This window comes from Stegostoma tigrinum, chromosome 17 (assembly GCF_030684315.1).
Source record: "Stegostoma tigrinum isolate sSteTig4 chromosome 17, sSteTig4.hap1, whole genome shotgun sequence".
In the NCBI taxonomy this organism is placed as follows: domain Eukaryota; kingdom Metazoa; phylum Chordata; class Chondrichthyes; order Orectolobiformes; family Stegostomatidae; genus Stegostoma; species Stegostoma tigrinum.
Genome location: NC_081370.1, coordinates 8,545,142 through 8,566,889, shown reverse-complemented (window position 1 = coordinate 8,566,889; position 21,748 = coordinate 8,545,142). Strand labels below are relative to the sequence as shown.

General features: G+C 41.1%; 1 protein-coding gene across 4 annotated transcripts in view; it reads right to left on the bottom strand.

Annotated features, from left to right (window-relative positions):
* Positions 1–20,100, bottom strand: part of cars1 (cysteinyl-tRNA synthetase 1) — a 75,846-nt gene extending 55,746 nt beyond the window's left edge. Inside the window, exons 1-7 of one of the 4 annotated variants that reach the window (XM_048545290.1) lie at positions 20,042–20,100; positions 14,822–15,064; positions 8,480–8,571; positions 6,062–6,150; positions 5,060–5,156; positions 1,678–1,776; positions 262–411 (exon numbers count right to left, since the gene is read on the bottom strand). In XM_048545290.1, the coding sequence (XP_048401247.1) occupies positions 262–411; positions 1,678–1,776; positions 5,060–5,156; positions 6,062–6,150; positions 8,480–8,571; positions 14,822–15,064; positions 20,042–20,057 (786 nt within the window). In that variant the 5' untranslated portion in view covers positions 20,058–20,100. The remainder of the gene's footprint in view (positions 1–261; positions 412–1,677; positions 1,777–5,059; positions 5,157–6,061; positions 6,151–8,479; positions 8,572–14,821; positions 15,065–20,041) is intronic. The other 3 variants (XM_059651920.1, XM_048545292.2, XM_048545293.1) reach the window with 3 other exon arrangements.
* Positions 20,101–21,748: the final 1,648 nt, after the last annotated feature.

Below are 21,748 nucleotides of genomic sequence, written 5' to 3'. Positions count from 1 at the left end.
CTAGCAGCTGTTTTTGATGTTTCAATGCTTCCCTTCCTATTCCCAATGTATTAGTACACTGTGGATCTTGACCTTAAGAAATGTCTAAATATAGAAACGTGTGAATCAAGTTTATGAATAACACAGGGCTTAAGTGGTGTTGAGGCTCTAAGTCTTTAAAACTGCCTCAGTCACTAGCTTAGCTTAACACTTCACTAGTCTACTCAGTGTGTCTCAACTCTCAAACAATATCAAATAGCCACCTCCTTGGTTGTGCCATACCTCAGCTCGCTTGGTAATCTCCCCATTGGAAAGTGCTTGTTGCATTGCTTCTTCCAGGGATTTGATGGATGACTCAACTGCTTGATTAACTCTCTGCAGCATCTGCTTCTTGTCTGGGTCAGTGGTTTCAGCAAGTTTCACAGAGAAAGACTGGAATATGGGAAGCAAGGATATAAGAAACAGTTCAGAGCAGGATATGACTTTACTGAACAGTCATCAACAGTTGATAATGTACAGCAAAAAGAAACACAGATTTTTGGTGTCTTATAGCTAATCCCTTCCACAGAAGTTAAAAAAATCACGAATTCATCCAGGTAATAGGTGACAGTTCTAGAAATTATAGATGATTTATTTTTTTTAAAATAGTATTAGTACTGTTAAGATTAGCTTTGGATGTGACAAGTAAAGCACAACTTCTTACTTTTCAGTTACTCCTCTTCTAACACAACTTGATCCAAACTCCCTGGTATATCCTGCCTAAACTTTCCAATTCCCATCAAAATACTAAGGCATCATCAAAACTGGACTGGACTTGTATCCACCACAGCCACTTCATAAATTAATGAACTTGTGCAACTGGAATCAGAGTTCATGCTTCTAAACAATTCAGTATTCACAAACTGTCACAAGAGGTGAGCCAGGAGGCTCTGAAGAAGGGTGTAGGCCCAAAACGTCAGCTTCCCTGTTCCTCTGATGCTGCTTGGCCTGTTGTGTTCATCCAGCTCTACACCTTGTTGTTGGAGACATAGTTAGGGATTATGGTTGGCACGGACTGGTTGGACCCAAGGGTCTGTTTCCATGCTGTATGACTCTATGACTGTCCCTCCAAAGTGGAATATTTTGATGGCAATCACGGTTTAAACTTACAACAGTATAAAGCAGTACAAAAACAAGTTGGACTAAGTACAACAGAGAGTAAGCCACATCATGAAAGAGGGGATTAGCATATCGAGTGGAGAGGGAAAGAAAAAAAATAACTGAAATGATCAGTTGGAGAGAATGCTACTGAATCAACATAATGTGGGCCGGTCACAATCTCAAAAATATTGACAAGGTGATAAAAAGGGCACAAAAATCCTCACCAAATAAGAGAAAAAGAGAAGCTGGACAAAATGAATCAATCAATTCTGCACTGCCCTTCCTAGTACTCTGCATCAAAGAGAGTAAAGGGTTAATGCCACTTTGCCTGATATTCCTTTGATCTGAAAGTAGTGTGCTCCCACTGAGATTCCTGGGCAACACTGAAAGGAACATAACATCAAGGGAGAAACTGGGGAAACAACAGTTTAATTGTATTGTCAATATTATATAGTTAAATTATAGTGTGATGTACTTCTATAACCCAGTTTAAAAAAAAGTAAAGCGGCAATCATTTTTCAGTACAGACTGTAGGAGGCAACCTCAATATCATTATACCTTCACAGCAGTCCTGGTATCCTGTAGAAGTTGTGTAAGAGATACAGTTTTCTCTTCGTACTGTTCAAATAAGTGATTCTGTCGGGCTCGCTTGATAATCTGTGCAAAACAAAAACAAAGCTACTACATTATAAAAGCAGCATAATGGGAGAGGAAGTGAGCACAAAGCAGAGATCTTTGCACAAGGGTCCAGAAAAGAATATATCATCACCACATTATTTGACAAGGACAGGCAGACATATATCTAGCTCAATAGTACTCCACTGTACTATGGAACCAATCAACACATGTATAATGTGCAACCATACTTACACTATAGTTGAAACTCTAATATTTTTGGGAACAATAAGCTCTAAAATAATTTACTGATAGACATCAGAAAGTCTGTATATGGAGGGTTACGTAGAGAGTAAGGTGAAGGGCAAATAACTATATCTAATCCCTGCATATATACTTAAGAGGAGACATAAAAACAAATGCTAAATTTCATGAGTACGGAGTCTTCAAAGTGACAGAAAAGTTCTCAATCACACAGAAAGCCACTAGAGATTCAAATCAGAAGACAGAAGACATTTGGAGAAGGCAGGCTATTTTTTTCTTTACATTTCATTAATGGATGTAAGCATTTTGTTCCTCATCTTCTATCAGCTTTGAGAAGGTGGTGTTCAGCTACCTTTTTAGATGTTGCAGTCCATGTGGTGTAGGTAGATACACATTTGTTAGGAAGTTCCAGGCCTTTGAAAAGTGACAGTGAAGGAATGGAGATATCGTTCCAAGTCAAGATAGTGTATGCTTAGAAGGCAACTTGTCAATGTAGATCTTCAAAATAATAATGAAGAGTTGAAGACTGCCCATTAGCTAATAGCTGAAATGCCTCCAGACTTTCATAGGAACACTGGGAAAACCAGAACAGCTACATGGCAACAATGCATGTATTCTGCACAGAGTTCAAAGAGAAGTTTCAATCAATCCTTCTCCCACTTAGGGAATTCTACTTCAGATAGCATTAATGCTATGTCTCAAACAATTCTCAGGCATGTGGAATTCTCCCAACAGTGCAATGTCTTTGAGCTTGGTGCTCAACTTAAATAGAGTCAATCATTACACTTGATCCAGAGCTATTGAATAACAGAATTGCTCAAGACACTGCAGAGAAGTAAGCTATTTGATCCAACCAATTCATGGATTTACTCGTTGAGCTAGAAGGTTCATTTTCAGACTTTTCGTCACCATTCCAGGTAACATCATCAGTGAGCCTCTGGTGAAGCGCTGGCATGATGTCCTGCTTTCTATTTATGTGTTTAGGTTTCATTGGGTTGGTGTTGCCATTTCCTGTTCTTTTTCTCAGAGGGTGGTAAATTGGCTCCAAATCAATGTGTTGGTTGATGGAGTTCCAGTTGGAATGCCATGCTTCTAGGAATTCTCGTGCATGTCTCTGTTTGGCTTGTCCTAGGATGGATGTGTTGTCCCAATCAAAGTGGTGTCCTTCCTCATCTGTATGTAAGGATATTAGTGATAGTGGGTCATGTCTTTTTGTGGCTAGTTGATGTTCATGTATCCTGGTGGCTAGCTTTCTGCCTGTTTGTCCAATGTAGTGTTTGTCACAGTTCTTGCAAGGTATTTTGTAAATGACGTTCGTTTTGCCTGTTGTCTGTATAGGGTCTTTTAAGTTCATTAGCTGCTGTTTGAGTATGTTGGTGGGTTTGTGGGCTACCATGATGCCAAGAGGTCTGAGTAATCTAGCAGTAATTTCCAAGATGTCTTTGATGTAGGGGAGAGTGGTTATGGTTTTTGGGCACGTTTTGTCTGTTTGTTTGGGCTTGTTGCTGAGAAATCGGCAGACTGTGTTCATTGGGAACCCATTCTTTTTGAATATGCTGTATAGGTGATTTTCTTCTGCCCTTCGTAGTTCCTCTGTGCTGCAGTGTGTGGTCTCGTTGAAATAATGTTCTAATGCAGCTTCGTTTATGGGTGTTGGGATGGTTGCTTCTGTAGTTCCGTATTTGGTCCATATGTGTCGTTCTCCTGTAGTCGCTGGTTTGAAGTTCCCCATTGACTGTTCGCTCTACTGAGACAGAACGAATGGCAGTTTGTTGTTGTTTTCCTCCTCTTTTGTGAATTTTATGCCAATAAGGATATTATGGATGGTCTTGAAGGTTTCCTCTAATTTGTTTCGTTTAGTGATGACAAAGGTGTCATCCACGTACCGGACCCAAAGTTTGGGTTGGATGGTTGGCAGAGCTGTTTGTTCGAGTCTCTGCATTACTGCCTCTGCTAAGAACCCTGATATCGGAGATCCCATGGGTGTTCTGTTGGTTGGTCTGTAGGTTTTGCCAATTCATGCCAGTGCATGTGCTTCTGTCAAACTAAGCTAAGATACTGTATTCTTAACTTTTAAGATATGGAATTTATGCAATGTGTACATTTAAAGACTGACTTTAAAGATGGACAATGGATCTCAAATGTGACTGCCAAAGGTTATTTGACCTGCTGTGATTTTGCACAAAAAGATTATTCACAGTAAGCTAGAGCAGTGAGAGTAGACCATTTGGCCCTATGAGCATTCTCTTATTTGTCTGCCTGTTAATCTGGTTCTAGTCCCATCTTCACTTCTCTGTTTGCACCATGATGTGGAAATCTCTACACTACCAAAAATCTAAAAAAAATTCAGTTTTCAAAAAATTTATAGACCCTGCCACCACCATCAATAGAGGAGCCGAACTGAAATGCTTTGGAATGTGCTTCTAAATGAAGAAAGAATATTCTTGCAAATAAAAACCTGAAACTTTTTTTGCTGTAGTTGTATATCTGATGGAATGTATTTGATAAATATTAAGGTTATTACAATTGTATTAAGTAGAACATTCTGCCTGGGGACAAGTTAAACTTTCTTGTAGATTCTGTAAGATTTAAGTCAAAAATGTCTTGCTTTATATTCTTTTGCTTTTCACAAATTAATCAAGTTTATTTCTAGAAAATAAAATTAGAATCCTGTCTGAACAAACAGTCAACCTGTGTTCTGTACCTCGCTTTGTGAAAACAAGTAACTTCATTTTACATTTTTATATCTATTCACTTTATCCTTAACATCTGCTACTATTTAAAGGTAGGAGTATACAGAAAACATACAGGATATAGCAGTTGAAGGAAAATATCTGACATTTAGTATAGTGCAATAACTGAGATACACTGTGTAGCAGCCCTGAGTTTCGGTAACACTGGGACAGTATTGCCCTGTCATGTCATTGTGGATAAAAATCATAGGCTTTGGCAAATTGAGTCAGAATACTGTGACAGAAAATACTTCATTGGTAAAGACCAATTAAAAGTTAAAGTTAATGTTAAACAGTTAATATCAAAATAAGTGTTAACTTATCCCAACCTTGTCATCCACATCTGTGATGTTCATACAGTAGAAAACATCATATTTGAAGTAGTTCGTTAGAATTCGTCGCAGGATATCGAAGGAGATGTAGCACCTGTGAACGTTAGCATGAAATAGGTTAAAGTATTTAGACAGGAGACCACATATCACAGGCGTTGCTGGTATCAGACATAACATCACCTGGGAAGTTACAACAACAGTCTGGGTAACATCACAGGTTTGAGGATTACTAAAAGATGGCTGCGTTTTTGTTACAAAAAGGCCACTTAACCAATACAGGCATTGCAAACAAACTTTATCTTCTTCTTCCATAAATACCCATACACACTCCTCTCTTCAGCAGGGGCCACTGGAGAGGAATTAGGAACCCTAGCTATGGCATCAAAAGCAACTGTAAAATAACTCCATCACAACCTCAGATCAACTAATTCAGCAACTGCACAGAGGCTGAATTAGGGGGTTCATTATTATGAGTGCTTCAATGCTCAAAATGTCACATAGTTACCAAGATACCTCAAGATAAATGGCAACGACAGATGACTATGGTGGATTACACAGACTGCTAATATAACATGATGGTATGCCCTCTTGGGTCACACCTGGTTGGTTAATTTTGTCCTGCGCCATGCCAGGATAACAATGGTGGTCATACCAGCAGATGGCTCAAGAGTTAAAAGATAACACCAGCATCTTTCTGCGCAATATTCTATTTACAACCACTAAATTTTTAAACCTGTTTAGTAGAACAGTGGACAGTGATGCAGGAGCCTTTTGGGGGAAAAGAAATACACAATACAGAGTTTCCAATAGCAAGCATCAAAACCAGAACTTGATCCTACTTTCATGAAAGTGTCCACACTAATCGTATTCCAGACGAGGATTCAGGAACTGGAATTCTGTCATCTATTACCCCTGCTTATATTACATTTACAGTGGTAGAGCTTATGCAAGAATAAAGAATTAGTTGAAGCAGTAAAATGACTTCTCATGACAGATTACCTGGCATGTCCCATATGTGAAGCATCATAAACTGTGGGCCCACAGCAGTACCACAACACACGCTTCCCATTCTGGGGATGAAATATCTCCTGACAGAGACAAATACATGTCGAGATTTAGAAACGTGATTATCGTTGTCAACTATAGTTGGGCCAATAAATTAACACAGAATAAAACTAAATTTCGAGATAGATTAACATATAAAGTTATTCATCTAGACGATAGACTTTCCTACTTAACTATTTAAAATGAAACTTACAAACAACTTGAAAGATGTCTCATTGGATAGAGAGGGGGCCAATAATTGAAATGAAGCAAAATACACAGGAAAGGAACAGAAACAAGATAGAAGGGAGTTGCTCTCCAAAATGATTTACAAATAAGAGCCAGGGACATAGATTTTTAGAGAGGTTTTATAGATTAGCAAAGGGCACATCCCAAAAGTGAGCCATGTTGATGCTATAGCACTGGGGCTCCTATAAAAATGCTTCCAGAGATTAGAGTGTTAGCATCAATCTGCCAGGTAGCCTAAACAAGCCTGGATAACAACTTCCAAGGAGTGTTTTAAAACTATTGATATGATACACAAAGAACTACATGCAACCTGCATTTATTTTATGCTTTAGAAGGTGTGCTAAAGTTGCTTGTCGATAATAGTGCTGTACTAGCAAACCGGAGGTCGTGTGTTGCCCACTAAGACAAATAATGTAAAAAAAATTGAGGAAATTACTATAAAAATTCATGGTTTATTAAAAATCTAATTCAGTAGTTTGTTTCAGCGATGGGAAAGTGCCACCCATACCTGATCTAGAACATTTAGTAGCCTTGCAATATCATCACAGCATCAAAAGTTGGGCATTAAATAATTGCTCAGTTACTACCAAACTAGTAAGGTTTTTTTCTTTTAATTAAGAAAGGTCAGAGTTTCTTCGAAGTTTGTCCATTCACTTTAAAATTGGATTAGTGGCTGAGTTGACATACTAAAAAGAATGGAGTATACCGAAGCATGTGTCATGACTGGATGCAGAAAGGTGGCAGCTCTCACCAGCAGATCACAACAATTTTTTAAAAAAATCAAGAATAGAGGTGTTCAAAATCATGATGAGTCTCACAAGGGTGGGAAAGGAGAAATTGGATCCATTGGTGAAAAGTTCAAGAACCAGAGGAGACCGACATAAAATGACTGGCAAAAGGTCCAATGACGATATGAAGGAAAGCTCTTTTTAAAGTAGCAAGTGGTTAGGACATGCAAAGTACTGTCTAAGCTTCGAATTCAAAATGTAATGTAATTTTAGCACTTTTTAAATGATCTGCAGTGAAATGTAAATTATTTTACGTAATTTCCAAAGGCTGGTATTATTAGTCTTCAAGTGGACAGAATTAGTACTTCCTTTGTTGACCTCATATTGCCGTCAAAGTGTGGACAAATTTGTCGTATAACAGCAGCAGAGTGGAGTTAGTGCAAGTAAGATCAAGTCCAGATTAGGAGAGAATATCAGCTTGCTAGATTCTGTGTGAGAAGCAAAGCAAAGGATTATGTGAGTGCCTCACACACTATTTTCCAATGTGACTCCATTTCAGCTCACCACTTAAGAGCAATTAGGAAGGGGCAACAATGGCTGGCCTTGCCAATGATGTCCATATTCCATGGACAACTAGAAAAAAACTCTTGCAACTTATGTGACCAGAGAAGCCAGCAAGAATAAAAGAGCAACAAAGCATCGTAGGAATGTTTTGGTGTATTAACATTCACATATTATGGATCAACATTAAGTAATGCATTGCATTCTTATAAAAATCCCTCCAGTCATTTTAAAAATACTTGGTAAAAACTTATTTTATGCACTCAGTGCAGCCCCACTCACTCAAACTTCTCCTCATCCTTCTCCACCCTCCATTCGTCCTGGATTTCTGCAGCATGCCCAGACGTGGGCAAGCTGGTGAGAAAGCACTGCTAAGAACCTTAGATGCAGTCTCTGCACTCAGCCTCCGGCCCTGTGAAGCTGTCAACTCCTCCCACCACACCCCCACATTCCCCTGCTCCATTCCTTATACAGCAACCCTCACCATAGAGGTGGCACAAAGAAAACAGCCAACCACAGGCAGGGTGCTTTGCAGACTGTACAGGGACACAGCAGCTGTTGTGAGTGCAGCCTCTGCTACTCCCTATCACAGTAGTCAGAATGGCAGCTGATTCAACAGTGAATGGTGGAGCAGTCACATCCCTGAGCCAAATGGAGGATGGGAAAAGGATTTAAAGGGTGGAATTGGGATGAAGTAGTGTGTGGGAATTTCTCATCTGATTCTACACTGTAACCATTCTATGATTATTTCTTATGTCAGACTGTTATAAAGCACTTCATCAGGAAAAAAATTATTCTGCATTGTAATACAGTCCTCTGCATCATTAACACTGACCTTTCTACGTGTCAAACTGTTATACAGTCGTAGCTCAGGCTGTTTCACTTCTGATGGTGGCACCCATGGTGGCTGGGTTCTTTTTGTCTTAGCTGGAAGAAACAAAACAGTAAAGAGTCCCATATAGCAAGTCTATATTAGCTGTACTGTGATTGGTCTGAGTCTGATTTTCAAAACTGCTTGTCAGAAACAAAATTGAATCCTGACTTTCCAACCAATATTCCCATCATGTGAATGAAAGTATGATGGTGAACAGAAGTTGTTTAGTTGTCATTTATAAAGTAACTCATTATGAACACATATTATAATCATCCAATTATCACACCCTTTCATGTAAAACTATCTGGCTATCAATTGTTGGTTATATTTCATGCAATGCGAATACAGTGGAAACTACAGAAAGCTACCACAATGGCAGATGGATAAGACATTGCTTTTCGAGCACTGATCTACAGCAAGAAGTGCCCAGACCCAATTCCAGGTACCAGGTGAATTAGCTGTTAACAGACTTACCTAGTGGTGACAAAGAGCTTGGCATTTCCCAAGCCAGTGGCAGGGCAGCAATAAACAGCATTCCTGGCTCTGATCAGAGAGATCTCCAAATGGCAAAATGGCCAAATGGCCTTTAGGATGCACATAAACAGGCTGTAACATCAGCTTGTTGCAACAAGCCATAGGCAGTGTCTGTGCATGTGCCAGTAATGTCACTGCATTCTATGCACAGTAAACGTCAACAGCGGCCAGGAGGCCACTCACTGTGGCAGATGCAGGTAATGGGCTTGGTTAGGGATGAAAAAGAAATAAAGATGCTGGAAAAGCTCAGCAGGTCTGTCAGCATCTGTGAAGGGAAAAAAACAGAGTTAACGTTTTGGGTCCGGTGATCCTTCCTCAGAGCGGAAGGATCACCGGACCCAAAACGTTAACTCTGTTTTTTTCCCTTCACAGATGCTGACAGACCTGCTGAGCATCTCCAGCAACTTTGTTCTTGTTCCTGATTTACAGCATCCACAGTTCTTTTGGTTTTTATTTGGTTAGGGATGAAACTGGGAGTGAGGGTCCTGGGTAGACCGGGGTTGAGGCAGAGCTTCCACACCCTACCACCTGACCATGGTTCACTCGGGTAGAGGGCTTGCCCAACAGTTTCAGGAGCACAAATAGTGCAAATGCTGGCAATAAACAGTCACTCGTTGGTTGGATTCACAATCAGTTAGTTTGTGTCCTGGTGGTGGAAGTCAGAAATCACATGAAACCAGGTTATAGTCCAACAGGTTTATTTGAAAACACAAGCTTTCAAAGCCTCATTCCTCCTTCAGGCATTAATGAGGCTTTGAAAGCAAGCATGTTCAAATAACCAGCTGTCGTGTGATTTCTGACCTTGTCTACCCCAATCCAAGACCGGCACTGGCACCTCCACATTCTGGTGGAAGAAGTGGCTGCAGCTCTGGAAATATGTTGTGTAGGTTGCAAACCCTGGATGATAGCTTTCAACAGATGAAGTCCCAGGCAAGTGCCACTTCATTGCTTTGCAATAAACCAGTATTCCTGCACATGATGGGGCTAAAAATGCATGTGCATTGCACCATCTAGTGGTGGTGTTCACAGTAGTCGTAGCCGGTTCTCTCTGATGTCCCGCAGCAATGTGGAGTCACAAAGCATGGAAACAGATATTTTTAATCAGCTTTTTACAATGGGTCTAATGGATCCCTGTCAATGCCACAGTGAACAACAAAGCCCCTGGAGTGTGAAGACAAGCCAATCGGCCCAACAAATCTACATCAACTCTCTAAGAGGTTCCCCTTCCAGACTCACCCCCAAACCTAGCCCTGCAACCCTCCCCATTGCCAATCCACCTAACCTGCACACCTTTGGGCTGCAGGAGGAAACCAAAGCACCCGGAGAAAACCCACGCAGACACTCCATACAGACAGTTGGCTGAGGGTGGAATCAAACCCAGGTCCTCGATGCCGTGAGGCAACTGAGCCAGCCCATGGAAATGTTCTTAATTCTGACCCAGGTGGTCTCCAAAGGTGTTTATGAACAAATTAAAAAGTATCTAAACATGAATACAGGGGTCTTGTGGTTCAGTGATAACATCCCTACGTTTGAGTCAGAGGCTCAAGTTCAAGTCCCACTTGCTCCAAGGGTTTTCGAACAGACTGACTAAAATAACTATAAGACAAATTGGAACAGAATATCTCATTTGCAAGTTGCAAAGATTAAACAAACTGGTGCCTTGTAACACAGTGGTGGTGTCCCTAAGAGTCAGGAGGCTTGTGTTCAAGTCCGATCTGTTCCAGAGGTGTGTCAGAACATAACTGGGCGGCATTCAGCACAACTGGTCCACCCAAGTGTTCACCCTCAATGTGGTCAATAGCTCCTCTGATGCTCTGTCTCAGCTGTAGTAAACATTGAAACTAGGAGGAGTAGGTCTTCTTCACCATTCAATGCACCTTAGTCAAACTTAGGTCCCCTGGTCACAGACACACCCAGAGGTGGGGAAGCAACAACTCAGCATCTACCCAGTCAAGCCTCTTAACAATCTTACATGTATCAATAAGATCTCCTCTCATTCTCCTAAACTCTAATGACTACACACACAATCTACTCAACATCCATTCAAATGAAAATCCCTCCACTCACATATCAATCTAGTGAACCTCCAATATCAGAAAATATATTTTCTTAGACAAAGGGCCTTAAACTGTTGACACTATTCTAGGTATGTTTGACAAATGCATCTTGTACTGAGTAGTTGGGGCACATTTTTTAATATATTCCATTCCTTTTGCAACAAAGGCCAACATTTCCTTGGCCTTCCCTGTTTCTGCTGAACATGGATGCTAGTTTTTTTTGTCATTCATGCCAAATCCTTTCTTGTTGCAGCTTTCTGCAATCTTTCTCTATTTAAAATGATATTCAGCTCCTCCATTCTTTCTGGCAAATTATATAAAGTCACATTTTCCTACATTATATCCCATGTGGCAAAGTTCTGCCCAATCATTTGATCCGTCTACATTCCCCCTGCAAACTATCATCCTCACCATTTTCCTTCCCATCTATTGTTGCCTCATCCACAAACTTGACAATAACACATTCACTTAGCTCATCCAAGCCATTAATAAATAATATAAATAATCGTGGCTCGGCACTGATCTCTGCTGCATTCCACACTACCCACCCTATGTGTTTATCCCTGCTCTCCATTAGTTAATCAAATCTCTATCCATGCCAATACACTACCCCCAACATCATGGGTGCTTATCTTATTTATTAGCCATACTTGTGCTACTTTGTTAAATGCCTTTTGGAAATCCAATATCACCTATTGGTTCCCTTTTACCTGTCCTGCTTGTTATCTCCTCAAAGAACGGTGTTAAATTTGTTTGGTATGATTTCCCCTTCATGAAGCCATGCTTACTCCGCTTGGTTATGTTATGCATTTCTAGATTCCCTGCTATTACATCATTTTAATAAACTCAACATTCTCCCAGTAACAAACATTGATTGATCGGGCCTACAGTTCGCTTTGTATTCTTTTACCTTCTTCTCTTTTTACCTCCCTCTCTTCTTGAATAAGCACGTTACATTGACAGTTTTCCAAACCTTTTAGGCTTTTCCACAATCCGTAAATCTTTGAAGATTATAACCATTGCATCCACTGTAGTTACTTCCTTTTATTTATCACTTCCTATGATGCAATTCATCCGATCCTGAGGACTTACCAGCCCTTAAGCATGACTAGTTTCCTCTAGCAAACGTTATTATATTTATTTCCTCTCTCCCTTGGTTATTCAGTATTTTTGGAATGTCATTTCTCACTGGGAATTATTCCATTGTGGGCTGTGAACTTTTTTTCAAAAAGTTTTTGCTAATGTTCTTTGGTTTTTTTTCTGCTTAAATTCCTTTTCCCCACTCCACTTCAGCTAATCGTCCTCATTCTTTGTAACGGTCCTCATTCAAGCTGAGCACGGTTATTTCACTCTGGAATGGAATGTTAAATTCTACCATGTTATGCTCATTGTTTCTTAAGGGATCTTTACTCTTTTTTTTTATTAAAACTACCTCATTACACAGTACCAGATCCAAAATAACACGTCCCTAGTTAAATCCACAAAATATTATACTAGGAAACAGTCCTGAAAATACTCTATGAATTCTCTCTCTCAGCTATCTCTGCTGATTTGATTTTCTCAATTTACATGAAATTAGACACCCGTGATTAATGTATTGGCCTTTTTTTAAACACTCTCTCATTATCTCCTGATTTATTCTCTGTCCTATAGTAAAGTTATTATTAGAGGGCCGACAGAGTACTACCACCAAAGTTTTCTTCCCTTTGTTATTTCTTACTTCCATTGAGATGGATTTTACAGCTTCTAATCCAAGATACTGTCTTGCTATTGTATTTATTCTATTTTGTACTAACAAAGCTATCCAACAATCTTTTCCATCCTGCCTGTTCTTTGAAAAGTTACATAGACTTGAATATTTAGTTGTCAGTTTTGATCTCCTTATAACCATATCTCTTTAATGGCTATAAAAACAAACACATTAAGCTGCATTTGTGTCATTTGTTCATTTATTTTAATCTGAATACCGTGCACATTTAATTAAAAAGTCATTAATTCTGCCTTTTAATTCTCTCCCTTGAACTTATTTGCTGCTGTTTATCTGTTGGTACACCCTGCCCCTTCCTGTACCAGAGTATCATTATCCAAATAACTTTGTAAGCCTATGATTTCCCCTCTCCCAAACCCTCCCCTCCATCCAATTTAGTTTAAAGACCTAACTCCAGCCTTAGTTATTCAATTCACCAGGACACTGGTCCTAGCGTCGTACAATTGAAACTGAGATTAAAATTCTGCTGTGCTGCCACATCCGGTCATAAATGAAAATACCAATTAGTAACTAATGCGAACAGGAAGAAGATCCATGAGTATTCTCAAAGATGGTGAAGCCCAGTATGTGGCAGAAAAAAAATGCCAGACTAAAGCATTCACAATCATATTCATAGAGGAATCTGGGAGTCCTCGTGCATGAATTAGAAAAAGGTGGCCAGGTTCAGCAGGTAATAGAGCAGACAAATGGAACGTTGACCTTTATTTCAATGGGAGCAAAAGATAAAAAAGCGAAGTCTCGTTAAAAGTAAACAAGGTACTATTCAGAGCACAACAGGTGCACCATAAACAATTTCGAGCCCCTTATTTAATTCAAGATGTACAGGCATTGGAGGTAGACAAGAGGAAGTTCGCTAGGCTAATCCAGTGTTATGAAGTGAGGTTGAGTAGGCCCATTCTCACTGAAGTTCAGAGGAATGACAGGGACCTTATTGAAACACACAAAATTCTTAGGGGACTTGACCGGGTAGATGAGGAAAAAGTTATTCCCCTTTGTGGGAGAGTCTGGGACCAGAGGGCATTATTTCAGAATAAGTGGTTACACATTTAAGGCAGAGATGAGAAAGAACTTCTTCTCTTAGAGCGTTATGAATCTGCGGAATTCTTTACCGCACAGAGCTGTTGAGGCGGGGTCATTCAAATGTATTCAAGGCTGAGATAGACAGATTTTTAAAATCAGTGAATCAAGTGTTACCGGGAAAAAGGCAGGAAAGTGGAGCTGAGGATTATCAGATCAACCATGATCGAACTGAATATCAGAGTGAACTCAATGTGCTGAAAGACCTACTTCTGTCCCTACGTCATATTGCCAAATGATCTTCATACAGAATGCTGAGCAAGCAATCCATTTTGACCCCCTCTTGAGATCGCCACTAACACAAATATCAGACTTCAGGCAATTCATATAAAAATGTGATTACTGAAATGGCTGAGCTTATTCAAAACAACAAAGATTATTAGCTTGACATTAGCATCTAAGACTTGCATTCCCAAACTAACCATGCTCCGAAGCTTTTCCAGGACAGACAGCTAGAACAACAACAACTAACCAAGATTTCTACAATATGTACGGTATGCAGTAGGCGCAAGGCTCCAAGCTCCCCTACTAGTTAAACACCATTCTGATTTTGACATAAATCAGAGTTTTTGCTTCATTGTTGGGTCAAAATCCTGGAACTCCCTAACAGAAACACAGGGATTTTTCTCACCACTGGGACTGCATGGCACAGTTCAAGGAGGCAACTCACTTTTTCACAATAAATAAGGAACGGCAATAAACACTTGTTTGCCACCTGGCTCCATCTCTAGAGAATGATTTTTTTTTAAAACTAAAGTCTTAAAATGCAATGTTTTAGAAAATCATGGCAACAATTCAGCAAGCACATACTGTCTGTGGTTGCCCAGATGCTCCTTGTGAACAGCCATCCAGATGCTCACTACTCACATGTGCGGAGTTCACAGGTCTTGGCATCACCTTGGGTGCAGTCCCAAATTGCTGCAATGTGCCTGTACCACCGCACCACATGGAAGTATTGATCAAGAGGTGGTTTCGGAAGTGACTGGAATACTTCCACATCAGCTTGTGAGAATGTGAAGCCACCGATATAACTCCGCTCAGCAAGGTGATCATTCAAAACCTTCGTTCTACTTTCAGTGGATAAACCAAGGAACTTGCTGTACTGGGAAGCTGCAAAACATAACGTGGAGACGTACATAACTTCAGAACCAAAAAGGTTCTGTCCGTTCAAAGATATACGAATTTCACGTTTCCAGCCTCCAGTTATCAACCTCTTTTCCTGGGTTAGCACCAAACTGCTCCAACAGACCAGCAGCACGTTGGTCCCATATCTATCCTGTCAGCACATTTCAATTCATTTTGGGAGCGTTCAGCACTTAGAACTTCAGTTTGCACTTGCAGAAGTTCAAGATTTACAAAAAAGAGTCACAGATTTGGGGGGGTGGGGGGGGCAAAGATGTAATTTGCCAATCAAAAAGAAAGTGGCATCAATGAGTTTGTAATGTACAACAGACTTGACGCACACTAACAAACTTATAAGGGATACAGAGTTCTTTGTGAATCATAATTCCAATTTTGTCTTGTCCAGGTTTTCTGTTTTCCTTCTCTTGCACTTCCCCCAGTATTCCCATGGCAAGTCGATTGGCTTTCCTAGTCTAAATGATGTCTGACACACCAATTGTCAACGCCCCATTGAAATAGCTTGTTAATCAACATATGAATAGCCTAGCCCGTAATTTCAGATTCTTTAAGCACCTCAATGGTACTAGTTTAGTGTCAGGTCCTGACAAAATAAAACAAAGTGATAAAAATGATCAGAGATAATGGGAATTGCAGATGCTGGAGAATCCAAGATATCAAAGTGTGGAGCTGGATGAACACAGCAGGCTGCGCAGCATCTCAGGAGCTCAAAAGCTGACGTGTCGGGCATAGACCCTTCATCAGAAAAGTAGGATGGGGAGAGGGTTCTGAAATAAATAGGGAGAGAGGGGGAGGCGGACCGAAGATGGATAGACGAGAAGATAGGTGGAGAGGACCGTATAGGTGGGGAGGTAGGGAGGGGATAGGTCAGTCCGGGGAGGATGGACAGGTCAAGGGGGCGGGATGAGGTTAGTAGGTAGGAAATGGAGGTGCAGCTTGAGGTGGGAGGAGGGGATAGGTGAGAGGAAGAACAGGTTAGGGAGGCGGGGACAAGCTAATCAGCTAGTTTGTTCATATCTATAGATGGAGAAACAGATGGAACAGTCATTGATCATTTCGTTTCTGGTTTGCACCAACATAACATTTCACAGGGCAATTTGTGTAGGTGTATTTCTGCTCAGCCATCATAATATTTTTGCAATAATCTCCATTAACCTCAGAAAAAGAGTAAAAGCAGCATTTTTCTCATTCTTCCGTGGTTCTACCATCCAAGCTACAGCAGGAAAAGCCAAGAGTTCCTGCAGAAATTCACCCTCCATATACAGTAAATCTGAGATTATTTCCTGGTTTGACTCGAGCAAATTGGTGCCAAGGCCTCCCTCTGGATTCACACTGCATTTAAAAGTCATTTTCTGATTTGCAAGATGTAATGAACCATGTGCCACAGTGTTAAATGCTCATTGTATCAAGTTTTTGCAACTGATATGATTAACTTCACTGAAGGGATTGGCAGTATGATTGCTTGACTTGATGACTGAAAGGTAGGTAGTTAGGTTGTTGTGAAGAGGACATAAGGAAATTACAAAATGGATTTGGATACATTGATGGAGAAAGATCTGTCAAAAGGAGTATATTTTGAGAAAATGTGAAATTGCCCATTTTGGCCGGAAGAATAAAAAATGAATCATACCATCTACATGTGAGAGATTGCAGAGCTTGGAGATACACAGAGATCTGGGTGCTCCAATGCATGAATCGCAAAGATTAGTTTGCAAGTAACTTTAGGAAAGCTAATATTATCACTTAAAGGGGAATTAAACAGAAAAGTAGGCAAGTTATGCTTCAGTTATAAAGGGTACCGGTTAAACTACATCAGGATTAATGTTTACAGAATTGGTCGCTTTATTTAAGGAATGATGTAAATGCACTGGAAACAGTTCAGAGAAGATTTGCCAGACTAACATGTAATAGTGTTTTATGAGAAAACATTAGACAGGCTGGGCTTGTACCAACTGGAGGTTCAAAAGTTTGAAGGGATTTGAAAAAACTATACAAGATTCTGACCTGGCAATATCAAACTATCAGCTTCACTAGATATAACAATTTTAAGACAGTAGTTTAAAAGAAAGTGTTTAAAGTCAAGAATAATTCAGTTAATCACATCACATTACATTATAACTTTAACTTTAATTTTCCAAACATAAGGGCAGAGAATATAAGAGAGGGAGTTAGAGTAAGCCGTTCTGTTGCTTCAAACATGCTCCATCATTCAATATTCTCATGATCTTTTACTTCAACTGCAGTTTCTAATATAATCCCCAAATGCCCTAATTCTCTTGGCACCCAAAATCAAAAATCTGCCAACCTACACGTATTCAATGATTTAGCATTCACGGTTCTCTGGAATGTAGAATTCCAAAGATCTGCACACACTTAAGTAGTAACATTCCCCCTCAAATCAATCCAAAATGGATGACCCCTAATTCCAATTGTGTGGAGGGAACAGTTCCATTGTACTGATCAGTCAAGTGCTTATGGATTTCTATTTCAATTAGATAGCCTCACATGTTTCTAAATGACAGAGAATGCAGGCATAATCTGCTAAATCCCTTCATGCAGGATAACTCTCATCTAAAAACAAACACTGTGCAAAGAAAGTTCACAATCTGTGGCAAGTTCTATCTTTATTTAAGGAAGGACACATAACCTACATACACAAATGTAGTCTCACCTGTACCCTGGACTCCTTCACTTTTATAAGCTAATACCATGAAGCAGAACCTACTGCAGTATTTGCCTTCCCAACTGCTTGCTGTCCTGCATCTTCACTTCCTATACCTCTGGTACAGATTCTCTTGAATGCAAGCATATTCAAATCTCCCACCAGTAATTTTTTCTCCCCATTTTTCAACCAAAGTACCTAACCTTAAACTTCAGCACAGTTTACATGACTCACGTGGATTCCTGCCAGAGGTTGGTCAACATTTAATCTAACGGATGGCACCATTCATCTTCATAGTTTGCCACCACAAGCCAAAGTGAAAGAGAAACTGGGTTCAATGCATGAAGTGTACGTACTAAAAGTTCTGATTCCATTGAAAAATGATAAATGTATTCCCAATCCCTCAATTAAATGTCACTAACATCAAATACCACTTTGGATATGGCGCTATTGTGGTTATCATAGATTTTGTGATAAATAGTGAACATGAATTTATTAACAACCTGACTGAGGAAATATATTGTAATTAGCATCCATAATATGACAGTTTTGACATCCATATTGAAACATGGAAGTAAATGTCACAAACCCAAGGTTCCGCATTTAAGTTATACAAACTCTGAAGGAATAACCTGGTAGAGGAATCATGGGCAGACAATACAAGCTCAATGCTACAGATATGATGGAAGTACAGGAACAGAGGGAGGTTGAGGTTCACAGTTGTGAAGGCAGTTTACAGAATCCTTAGGTTTATAAATAGAGGCACAGAGTATAAAAGGAAGTGATGCTACATCTCTACAAAGAATTGGTCAGGCCACATTTGGATCATCGTTTTCAGTTCTGGAAGATTTAATGAAGGATGTCAAGGCCGTGGAGATAGTTCAAAGAGATTTACTGGAATGACACCAGGAATGAGGGACCTTAGACACAAGGAAAGATGAGAGAAATTCGGCTTATTCTCCACGGAACGGAAAATACTGAGGTGGCCTTATTAAAGCTGTTCAAAATTGTGAACAATTCCGACAGGGTAAAGAATTATATTCTGTTTTCACTGGTTGATACGTGGAGAGGTCACTAGTTCAAGACAGTCAGCAAGAAGACTGAGAAGGAGGAGAAACTTCTTCTCTCAGAAAATTGTTAGGATTTGGAATGCGATGCCTGAGAGAGTGATGGAGATGGATTTCATAGGAGGTTTCAAAAGAGAGCTTGGTGTACATTCGGAGATACATGAACTCTAGATGCTGGAGTCAGAGATAACACAGTGTGGAGCTGGAGGAACACTGCAGCCAGGCAGCATCAGAGGAGCAGGGAAGTTGACATTTCAGGTCAGGGCCTTTCTTCAGAAATATACATTTGAAAGTGTATAACTCAGGGGACAATGGAGATAAGGGTAGAGAATAGAATTAGCTAGGTAGTTCTTTCCAGATTTGGTACAGACATGTTGGGCCAAATGGCTTCCTTCTGTACAGTAAAATTCTATGATTCAGTAACCTGCATTAATCTGATAGTGGATAAACTCTGGATTAACAACAGAAGGTATTCAGAGGCGTTTTGCTCGACATGAAACTCTTTAAAGGCAAAAGCCCTAATGATGCAGATAAGCAACCATAATCAAACATATTAGGATGTTAAGTTAAAGTAAAAACTTATGCATAAATTTCCATGGTCATGATCTGCCAGTTATTTCATTGGCCAGAACAGTAATTCATCATTTAATATGAGATTAGCCCATCTGAAACTATACTTGACATCATCTAAATTACAGAGTGGGAATCAACTGTAGCCAGTTACAATCAGAGCTTTTAATAACAAAAATAGAATCCATAGTGTTCATAAACATGGGACAACATGGCTAACCCAACTAATCTACGTATCCCTGAACACTAGGAGGCAATTTAGCACAGCCAATCCACATAACCTGCACGTCCTTGGACATATGAGGCAATTCAGCATGGCCAACCCACCCTAACCCTGCACAACCTTGGACTGAGGGAGGAAACCAGAGTCTCCAGAGGAAACGCACGCAGACAATCGCCCGAGGGTGCAATCAAACCCGGGTGCTAACCCACTGTATATCAGCCCACTTTCCCCTTCACTTTGGAGCCTCGGGCTGCAAGAAATGAGAGTACACAGTGCGGGCTGGGTTTTAGATTAAACGGCACCCAGCTCGAGAAACAACTATCTTGAAGAGGCCGACTCAGGCTTCATGCACAGTGTGAGGAAGCCGCTGAGAGAAGTCATTCCCTAGGCCTGGATGCTGTTAAGTGCCCCCCGCGTTTACTCACTCTCACCGGCCTCCATTCTGATGCTGATGCAAGAGGCAGGAAAGGACCGGAACTGACGTTTTCACCCGCCGCCGCACGTCACCATAGAAACCCGTCAAGCATTTTCCACGCCCCCAGTCCTCCCATTGGCCGCCCAGGGGTTAACGTCACCGATGACGCCTGGTAACCGTGAGACCGCTGGTTCTGGAGCGACAGTGTCGTAAGGAAAACGGGGATCCAGCTCCCGCTGGTTGTGTGGAGGATAATCAGAGTTAACATTTCTTCAGGACTGATGGTAGTCAGGAGGGTAAGAGGGAGAGAGGAAGGAAGAGGAACAAAACAGTGGAACTGTTAATGGCTGACAACGGGTAGTGTGTACTGGTAGGCTGTGTGATAATAAGGCCTGGTGTGTGGGACAAGGGACCGTGACCGTGACCGTGACTGTTCAGGCTCTAAAATTATTGAACTCGATATTGAGTTCAGAGGGTCCCCAAGTGGAAAATGAGGTGTTGTTCTTCCGGCTTGCATTGACCTTCACTGGAACACAAGCCAGAGACAGAGGTCATAGAATCCCTACAGTGTGGAAACAGGCCCTTTGGCTCAACAAGTCTACACTGACCCTCAGAGCATCCCACCCAGACCCATACCCCTGTGATCCACCTAATCTACACATCCCTGAAAGTTACGGACAATTTGACATGGCCAATCCACGTAGCCTACACATCTTTGGACTGTGGGAGCAAACCAGAGCACCCGGAGTAAACCCATGCAGACACGGGGAGAATGTACAAACTCCACACAGACAGTTGCCCAAGAGTGGTTTCGAACCTGGGACCTTGGCGCTGTGAGGCAGCGGTGCTAACCACCGTGCTGCCCTGATGTTGGCCAGGCATCAGGGTGGTGTGTCAAAATGGTAGGGGACAGGAACCAGTGTGTCACCCAGTCTACACTTTGTTTCCCTAATGGAGAGGAGACCACATTGTGAGCAGCGAACCAAGTAGACTAGATTGTGGGAAGTGCAGGTAAAGTACTGCATCACCTGGAAGGTATGTTTGGGTCCTTGGATACTGGGGAGAGAGGATGTAAATGGGCAGGTGTTAGACCTTCATCAGTTGCAACAGAAGGTGCTGTGAGACTATGGGGGCAGGGAGTGGTGTTGTTGGGAGGAAACGAAAATGGACCAGGGTGTCCCAGAGGGAACAGTCCTTGTGGAAGGCTGAGAAGTGAGGGGAAGGGAAATGTCTGTCTGGTGGTTGCATCTCACTGGACCTGGCAGAAACAGTAGCAAATGTTCCTCTGGATGCAGATGCTGGTGGGATGGTGGATGAGGACAAGGGGTCTCTATCCCTGTTGTGGGAGCAAAGAGATGGAGTGAGGGCTGAAGTGTGAGAAATGGGTCAAACCCAGCTGAGGGCTCTGTCAATTACAGTGCTGGGGATATAGCAAGAACTGCAGATGCTGGAGTCAGAATCAATACAGTGTGGAGCTGGAGGAACATAGCAGGTCAGGCAGCATCAGAGGAGCAGGAAAGTCAACGTTTCTGGCTTACACCCTTCATCTGCTGTGCTCCTCCAGCTCCACACAGTATTGGTGCTGTGAAGTCCTCGTTTGAGGAAGAAGATGGACAGTTCAGGGGCTCCTTGTTGAAGTTGGCATCGTGAGAACAAATGAGACTGAGGAACAGGGAGAATGGAATAGAGTCTTTACAGGAAGAGGGGTTTGATGGTG